Genomic DNA, 9,287 nt, shown 5'->3' with positions numbered 1-9,287 from the left:
AGCTGACTTTCTTTAAAGAGTCCTAGATGCATGTGGAATCTGCTGGAAATTAGGAGATCTGGCACTATGTGACCAATTAGCCTCCCACAAAACCCTGTAAGCATTCAGTAGGCCATCACTAAGTACTTGGCTTACTGTTCATGCACTCTTTTTACACTTGTATAGCTTTTTGTTTGTTTAATACTATTATTTGTGTTCTTACCAGGTACAGAGAAGAAGCACAGTTCTATAAAGAGGAGCACTTAAAAAATCGTCAGTATCCCCAGTGTTATGTTCAGTACATGATTGCAGTCATCAACAACTGTCAGACCTTCAAGTATGTATGCACAATTGGAGAGTGCTATGAAAAATTAGTATTCATTATTGATGTCAGTTTATAAGGTAATAAATACAGATGTCTAATGTGAGTGGCTCTCTTAGACAAAACCCTACCAATATCCTTTTTTTGCACCAAAAGACCTTCATCTCAGATGTCAGCTGACTGCAGGAGGTGGGGAGGGAGGTCCCAAGCCATCAGAAGTATAGTACAGGCAGACACTGAAACTGGCCACTGAGCAAAGACAGATCAGACTGAGCAAATTGTTCACCATTCAGAGTAAATGAACTAACCACACCTTTGCAAATCTTTTAGTAGAAGCAAAATAACTATTCTTTGTATCCCGTAGAACAAAGGCATGATCATTTTTAAAAATCTTTATTCATTAGTTTTGACCTGCAACACATACTCCAGCTATCCTGCCTTAATTTTGATCTCTCACAAGTCACTATAAAGCTGGATGATGCATGTGGGCAAAACTAGGGAAGAAAAGTTTGTAGAGCCCACTTTACTATAAAATCTTACTCAACTTTTTTGATATGGTCCTCTGGCAACATTTCTCCTGCTCTTTTGGCAATGTTCTGTTTTTGTAGCAAGTGCTGGGCCTCAGGGATGGCTATGGCTCCCCCTGGTAGCCATGCAGCTCCTGCTTCACTCTGGCTCTCTGAGTATTCTCCCCTTCTTCCTGCCTGCCATGCCTTGATGTAATTATTTAACTTGGAAAAGGGAGGCTGCCCAGGGATCCCCAGAGTGAGCCCTTGTACTCTAACAGGCTGTGTTCTAGCACACTAATAGCCTTTAGGGCTTAATTTGTGGTCACTAACTTCCCCTGTAGCACACCCATGCCTTGCACATGTTGCTGTTCAGTCACTCTCCCTTGTTAGGGTCTTGGCCTTCTTGCCCCCTGCCCCATTCCTCTTGCTGGGCCCTTTAGCCCAGGCCCACTGTGTTAGACCTAGCTTCTGGGCTCCAGCCCCTATCTCACCTACTATGGCTCCCTGCCCAGCTCCAGATGCCAGGTGCCCGGGCCCTGGCCCTGGCCCTGGCCCTGGCCCTGGCCCTGGCCGGATCTGGGCACTGGTGGGACTTCCTCCACCCCTGATGTAACCAGTGATTTGGGTAGTGACTAAGTTACAACACAGGATTAAGCCCTCTGGCTATAACACAAACTCCCAACTGGGTCTGAACACCTACACCACCTCCTTGGCTGTATCCTAAAGCTTCCCCCTACCTTGAGTCATTTCCACTGTAAGTCATCAGCATTTTACTTGAATTATTCTTAGGGTAGCCCAGGCCAGCGAGTAAGTCCTCTGCAGTTCTCCTACCCAGGAGTTATCTCCTAAGCAGCCTCCAGGGCCAGACTGCCAGCCCTGGCTCAGGCCCTAGGCTTATATGCTCCCTAAGCCCTGCTCCCTTCTGGTTGGGTGACTTCCCTGGACTGGCTGCAGGTGTCCACCTTTACCTTGCTGGGCAGCTCTTTGCCTAGGTAGGCAGCAGCCTTTTCTTGCTGCCTCCCTTCTTACAACTGCCCCCTGTTTAGCTGCTTGGGCTCTAGCTGCAGCAGTTTCTGTCTTAAAGTAACAGGAGCCCTAGGCTCCCTGTTACATGATTCCACTAAATTTTGAGGGCCAGTAATTGATGATCTGTTGAGGTCCCTTGCAACCCTAGCATTTATGAATCTATGAAATATGTCCTCTGCTCTGAGAGGATGATGGGGTTTTATAAAGCTTTATAGATTGCAAGGTAAGAAAAAAAAATTAGGTTATATAGTCTGACCTCTTGCATATCATATGATGTTCAGTTTAAACTGTCAATTGTCATTTCTAGGATATGGTCAGACTAGTACATTTCAGTCTTCAGGGCACAAAACTTGTGTTGTGCAGAAAATAGGATGGACTAAGGTGCCACCAATACCCTGGGTCCTTGCAGTGACAAGGAATTGATTAGGTGAGATAGATATGTCCATATGATCCTAACAGATAATCTGTCTTTTGTGTTTAACACTTTGGTCCATAACAAGGATCTAATATCCAGTTATCTAATGTTCCCTTTGGACCCAAACGCTATCACAGAGGTGTGTCTTGTTACATGGACAGAGTCCTTTATTGTCTACAATAGTTCTGATGTGCTTAAGGCACTATAAATACCCGAGTTGTTGTAAATGGTTTATCATCTGTGTTACAACATTGAGCATTAGCAATTCTGCTTGTTTCAGCATCTTTGTCATTATCAGCTCACATGGGGATTTTACAACATAATATGGCAGTACGTATAACAAAATCAGTTACAACCTAGCCCTGCCCTGGGATGTACACCAAAAGTGAATAGGGAATCCAGTTTTGGTACAGAAGATTTTCAGCTTCTCAGGTTGATACAAGTTGATAGGTTACTTCCCTACTTATTCCACATTCTTTCAGGGTATGTTAAATACCACCTTGGTTCCGCTTGAGCCAAAATGAATTCAGAAAGACCATCCAGTTAAATTTCTTGTAGTACTTAATCTAGGCAAAATTTAGTAGAAAGGAAATTAAACTTTGACTTTTTTGCCTAGTATTACCACTGCAAAGTACTTCAGGATTAAAAGACTCAGCCTTATGAGCGTTCCTTTGCAGCCTGCCACAGTCTGCATATTTGTAGCATACAATTTGTCATGCATGTTCTGTAATGTGAGAATTGAAGGGACGTAGTTGAGTGTCAGTTTAGGGTTGGTTCTAAATCTAGCTGCGCAGACCATATTTACTTTCCCAAACCATCAGTAATGAATATGTCTGTTGTTGTGTGCAGGCTGTCAAACATAATTTAATAAAAATCAGAAGTACCATACTAGGACACTAGGTCTGTCAGAATGGTTGCTGAAAAGCTTTATTGTTTGTCACAGAGACTCTATAATCAGTTTGAAAAGAAAATATTTGAAAAATGAAATGGAAGAGGGAATGCCAAGCAGTCATGCAAACATGGATATGATTTTAGACCTCACTGCCAAAGAAGGATGTTCTAGCCTACTAGATGAAGTCTTCATGGATTTAGAGGTTAGATTTCTTTTTCTTTCCTCCAGAAAGAGCCTTTCTTAACATGTAATTCAGAAACAATGTAGTTAAGTATGAGACTGTCTTGGCTTTTAGGTGGTTTTTTGTGTTGCCTACTAATCAGTCTGTTAGCAGACTTTCACTGTTGTTCTTCACTGCACATAAACACCATTAATGTACTCTGTTTAAAAAATTACATTCTATACAAGTGGTTTTAGCGGTTTTTGTCCATCTCACTTACATCTTGTAGCACAATATACTTAGATACAGGCAGTCCTTGGACTTGCAATACAATTGGCTCCTGAAAACCGCATCTTAAATTGAAACGTAACTCAGAACCAATTTTCTCATAAGAAGCAATGTTATAAATGGGGGGTTGGTTCCTGAACGAAGGCCCGATACCCTATTTTCACTAAAACACCCCAGAATTTTGTACTCTACCAATTATAGATGAGTAATATAGCTACATTAATGTATTTATATTGTAAATAGCACTCATATTGCTTTGGAAGGATTTCTTTGAGGTGACTTTGCTGGACTTTTTGAAAGGCTCTTGGTCAGACTTTTTGAAGGGTTCATGTCTGGAGTCGTCTTAAGAGTCTTGGCTGCAGGTTTTTCTGAAGTCTTGTCTGCTTTCTTAAAGAAAGTATCCAAGGAAGTTTGGACAGATGTTCTCCAGGGAGATGAGCTATGCAGCAAATTTGTTCGCTGGCGTGGCATCGCATTGGATCAAGTGTTGTAAAGTAAAAACTGAGGTCATAAAGTTGAAACAGGGTGTCAATTTATAAATGTTTTAAGTGTGAAATGTTGTAACTGGAAACACCGTAAGTTGAGGGCTGCCTGTACTCAGATGCTATACTAAACCTATAGTGGGTGGGAGCATAGTATACTGTTTGGGAAATAGCTTAAGTATGTGATCTTAAATTACTGCGCACGTGCAGAAGTGGGCAGAATTCAAGTTGTGCATGCAACCTTAACTGACATTTCCTGACCTATTAGTTCTTCAATGTGAATCATATAATTTGTTGTATAGAAGAAACAATATATATAAGTTTTTGTATAGAATTTCTCAGTGAATATGGATATTTTTGTATTGACAGAGGGGGTAAACTGAGGGACAGTAAAAAACAAAACAAAAAAAAAAAAAAACAGTCAAAAAGGAGGAATCTGTACTAGCCATTCATAGCTTAGAAAGGAAAGGGAGGAGCCTGGAGAGATTTATATAAGTATTGCAGCAGCTTCTAAGTGCTTTCCATTAAATGTGTAAACATCTTGTCTTGGGCTAGTAAATTCCTTGTTCCTGAAAAATTTTTGTAAATGTAGAGTATTTATAAACTTTGTTACCAGCTTTTGTCTGGAACTGCATTTTTAAAGTATGATGGAAACTGATTTGATGGATACGGTTGAAAAATTGTTTTGATTAGCATTTCATTGTGTTTTCTTTTCAGCCACATCTCAATGAGCTGATGACAAAGAAGTGGCTTATGGGATCCAATGCTGTGGGCACTATCTGTGTCACTGTAGAAGATTATTTTAATGATTTTGCAAGAATAAAAAAACCTTATAAAAAGGTATTTGCACAATATCTTGGGGAAACTTCAGTAATGTATCTTGATACATTCAAATTTTTGAGCAATTTATTAATGATTTTTGGAATTCAGAAAACAACAATTGGGTATGTTTTATTTTTTACTAATAAGCTATCACAAAAAATCAAAATTCTTGCATTTCTCACATCTTTGTTCAGTCAAACCCCTATAGATTTCATCCTTGGAAGGTTAGGGCTGCAGGATTTGGCCTTAAAGAGAAGTTTAAGACAGTATGTGTTACTAAAGAATAATCTGTGCTACTTATGTTTTCAGACAAAGCCTAGAAAGGTACATTTTTCCTCTCTAGAAGTGAACCCTGTAGATGTGTAGCACATTCTTGGAACTGCACATTCTGAATTCCAAAATCAAAATTTAAAAAGGTCTGCTTGGGACCATAGGCTTTGACATGTTGCTGAACTCAGGTTCAGAATACAATTTATAGACGCATGTTGCCATAAGTCAGCCACTGTAGGTTGTTTCACTGTTTGCCAGTGCATCTCTGAACTGTTCCCCCTTCCCCCCCTGCCTGTGCCAGCCTTTTTTTAAATGTTACTTTGCTTGGACATCTTATTTAAATGAGTTAAAGGAAGTTTTATAGTTATCCAAATAGGTGAAACTGAAAGAGGTCAAGGTTTAGGAAAGGTTTCTGTACATAAAATGTGAAACACTCCAAAACTACTTGTATAAAGAGGATGTTGAATATGTAGCTTATGCCTCCCTTACTTATCAGGCTCATAGGACGAGAAAATTGTTTAGCATCCTTTTGATTGACTTTTAACTCTAGTGAAGACAATTTTGGCTTCTTTACCACAATATTTTAAAGGTTTGTAGGTTTTGCTTATTATGACATAACCTATTTCATTCAAAAACACTCAAGAGAAAGCACAAATCACCCCTAAAATTAATACCTTTTCCTTGGATAACCTTGTTTCATGGGATACTTCAGTGATTTTGAAAGAAGTCTTCTCCCTATACAGACTGCTACCAAAAACTGATCTTGGTACTTTGGTACAGTTGTTGTCATCTTTGTAGTATAAAGCCTTTGAGCTAAAACAGGTTTTTGGCAACTAGCAGAACTTCAGTTCTATCTGTTCCCTCAGCATCAATGTATGTCTCTTAAGCAAGGAGGTTGTAGTGTAGCTTTAGAAGTAGATGGGAAGCATCTTTCCCTTCCTATTTATTTATTACATTTAAAAAGTCCCCATGCCTCACTTATGTGAAACAGCTCTGTGAGTTTTTTTTCCGGAAAAAAGAAAGAGAGAAACCTGTCCCACCCAGAAAATCAGCCAATAGCCTGTATGGTCTGTAATTAAACTGCGAGGAACAGGGATTTGAACTTGGACCTCCCATTACCCAGATCAGCACCCTGACTACAGCCTGTTATTCTGCCTCTGTCTCTCTGAAATCTTTCCCATTGAAAGTTTCATTGAACCTGGGATGTGAAAAAATTTGGTTTCCACTAAAAAAAACCCCAACATGTTGTAAATAAATTTCCAACTCATTTTAGTACAAGCTTAACTCCCGTTGACCAACTGCTTTGTTGACACTGTGGGAGCCCCTGGAAAATGTTTACGAAAGAACACTGTTTTCTCATATACCACACATCCCCAAATTAGACATACACCAGGCTTTTGGGAAGGCAGAACAAAGAGGAAAAAATGTTTTCAGAGTTATGGCTGCATAGAGCAGGGACAGAGCCTAATCTTCAACTCACTTGCCTAATCTTCAGCTCACTCTTTTCTGCTCAGATAAAAGCCTCAGCTCTAACCCTTTCACATCCAAATTGTCAGCAGATTTCAGCTGGTCAGCTAAAAGCTGAAACTGTAGCTGACGCTGAAGACTGGATCCCATGGGCAGATCTAGGATGTTAAAAAGAGCAGGCTGTAGGGCTGTAAAATAGGGAAAGAAAGACCAGGATTGGCTAATAGCAAAATTGGCAAAGGGATAGCTTGATTAACGGGACATCAAGACAGTTAAAAAGGAGAGAGGGTCATAGAGTGGGGCGTGATTAGAAAGTATCATATACATTATAATGAGCTATGAAGTCAATTGACTCCGTTGATGCTGGCCAAATAGAAATCTCACTGCTGCTGCAGAGCATGTAGTTTTAAACTTTGGGTGGAGCAGGAATCAAGTGCACTTGCTCTGGATCTGCACCTCCCTTCATGCAGCTGTTGTCCAGAAGAAATGGAAAAGTAGCAGCCATCTTATGGCATCCACATGCTTCTATTTTGGGCAGAAAATATGCTACTCTGCTTAAGATGCACACCCCAGTTTTGGAAAGTTGATTTTTTTGGAGGAAAAATGCTTATGGCATGTGAGTGTAAATACAGTAAGTGGGTTTTGTATTAAGCTCCAGCTAAGTCTTCCATAATCTTCCTGTACAGCATCTTTCACATCTATCATGAGAGAAAAGATCTATTGCTGCTTTCTCAGCCTGTATCATACCTGACCCCTTTCTTCCTCACAGAGTCGGATTTACATCTCCTTTTACTGATACAGATCTGGAGTAATGTTATTCATCTTGATAGCACTTATTTGGACTTAAATCTACACTTCTGAAACAAAATTTTGATTCTAAGCTTCTGCTGCTGCTTTGTCTCTTTATACAGGAAGAATGAACTAGTTTTTTAACTTACAAAAAATCTTTCACTGCAGTGACAGGTGTGAAAGTTACTTATTAACTACTTGTGAATGTGTAAATGCATGTTAAAGACTAACTATAATTCCCTCCATAGAACAACATTTTTAGGTACCATTGGCATAATTCAGATATCTTTTTCCCCCCTCTCAGATCATGACTCTTGAGGCCCATCGTAGAGTAGTTGTGGAGTACATCAGGGCTATCATGTTAAAACGTATATCTTTCAAGAATGCAGAAGAGAGAAAAGAGGGTGCTGAAAAAATGATCAAGGAAGCGGAACAGTTCAGATTTCTCTTTAAAAAACTTGCAGCTGTAAGTACTTAGCTCTTATCATGATGTTAATTTGAAATTAAATGAAATCTTTTAATTTTACTAAATCCATTTAAAGGTATGTATTTATAAAACAAAAGTCTAGGGCTGAATTTGCAAGCAAGAGTTATGTGCCTAAGTATAGCATTTAAGCACCCCTGACATTCAAAACGCAAAATATTTTACCTTGGGGAAAAATGTTTTTTTTTCTTCACAAATACAGAGCATGAATAACATTAGGATTAGAAATTAAAGATTTTGCTTACCTGTGCTGTTATTTTTTCAATTGTATAGGGATCTGGAGAAGACACTGAAGGACTCTGTGACATTATTGTGGCTATTGCAGAAGTTATTAAACTGACTGATCCTTCTTTGCTTTTTCTGGAAGTCTCGACATTAGTTAGTAAATACCCGGATATCAGGTAATACTATTCATACCCTTTGAAACTCAAAGCCAAAAATCAACAATGTATTCACTTTTAAGATTAGAACTATGCTAGAAAATAGCATAAGTACTTTATTTTTTATAATTTTATAATTTAATCTCTTTCTTGTGAGGTTTGTACAACAAAAATACTAATATTTTAACCTGCGCATACAGATTTGTATTCTCTGGACACCAAAGGGATGGCAGGGTGCATCTTACAAGGAAAAGCCATAAAACTGAGTTGAGGGAATTTTGAGTGTCTGGAAGTTTTCCTAATATGACTGAACCACCGAGTGAAAGATCATGGGCTAAAAATGTGTTTTCTGAAACCTGTTTTGTTACATGCTTAATTAATAATACAAAATCTTGCAGTAACTTTCCTGGCTTGTACTTTTCTTTTGGCAGGGATGACCACATTTCAGCTTTGCTGACTGTGAGAGGCGATGCCAGCAGGGATATGAAGCAGACGATCATAGAAACTCTGGAACAAGGAGCCAGCCAACCAAATCCAAATTATGTGCCAATTTTTAAAGAAATTACAGTCCCCACATTAAGTGTGCCAAAACTTCTTAAGTAGCTGACACTGGAAATGTCTTTTTTTTTCATTTGGGGTGAACATATTTGAAATGTTTAAGGGCAAATTTGTAAATGCCATTTCAAAGGGCATTTAGTATGACACTGTTAATTACTCAGACTATTATTTATAGGTATGTGTATCTTTTTGGTGCTGTTAGTTGTAATCAGAATCCTGAATGCAAGTGCAGAGATGGAGAGCATGGCTGATTTGAAGAATGACATTTCTGATGGCCAGAGTGCTTTGTACTGACTTCTCACTTGTTATAGCTATAACAATTTTGCGGATTCTGTGAAATCCGGCATTGACCGTGAAATCTGGGCAGTGCCCACGGAATCTGCAAAATCTGCTGGGGGGGGGGGGGGGAGAAGGGGAGAGCAGGAAAGTGTGTGGCTTCATCAC

General features: G+C 39.3%; 1 protein-coding gene across 1 annotated transcript in view; it reads left to right on the top strand.

The window, feature by feature from the left end:
• Positions 1–9,260, top strand: part of EXOC3 (exocyst complex component 3) — a 47,741-nt gene extending 38,481 nt beyond the window's left edge. The window contains exons 8-12 of the mRNA XM_019509178.1: positions 3,195–3,345; positions 4,791–4,913; positions 7,726–7,887; positions 8,179–8,306; positions 8,717–9,260. Coding sequence (XP_019364723.1) covers positions 3,195–3,345; positions 4,791–4,913; positions 7,726–7,887; positions 8,179–8,306; positions 8,717–8,888 — 736 coding nt within the window. The 3' untranslated portion in view covers positions 8,889–9,260. The remainder of the gene's footprint in view (positions 1–3,194; positions 3,346–4,790; positions 4,914–7,725; positions 7,888–8,178; positions 8,307–8,716) is intronic.
• Positions 9,261–9,287: the final 27 nt, after the last annotated feature.

The sequence above is a fragment of the Gavialis gangeticus genome, unplaced genomic scaffold (genome assembly GCF_001723915.1).
Source record: "Gavialis gangeticus isolate Ggan-Ray unplaced genomic scaffold, GavGan_comp1, whole genome shotgun sequence".
NCBI classification, from domain to species: Eukaryota; Metazoa; Chordata; order Crocodylia; family Gavialidae; genus Gavialis; species Gavialis gangeticus.
The sequence above is the reverse complement of the archived record's forward strand: the minus strand, read 5'-3'. Positions and strand labels throughout refer to the sequence as shown.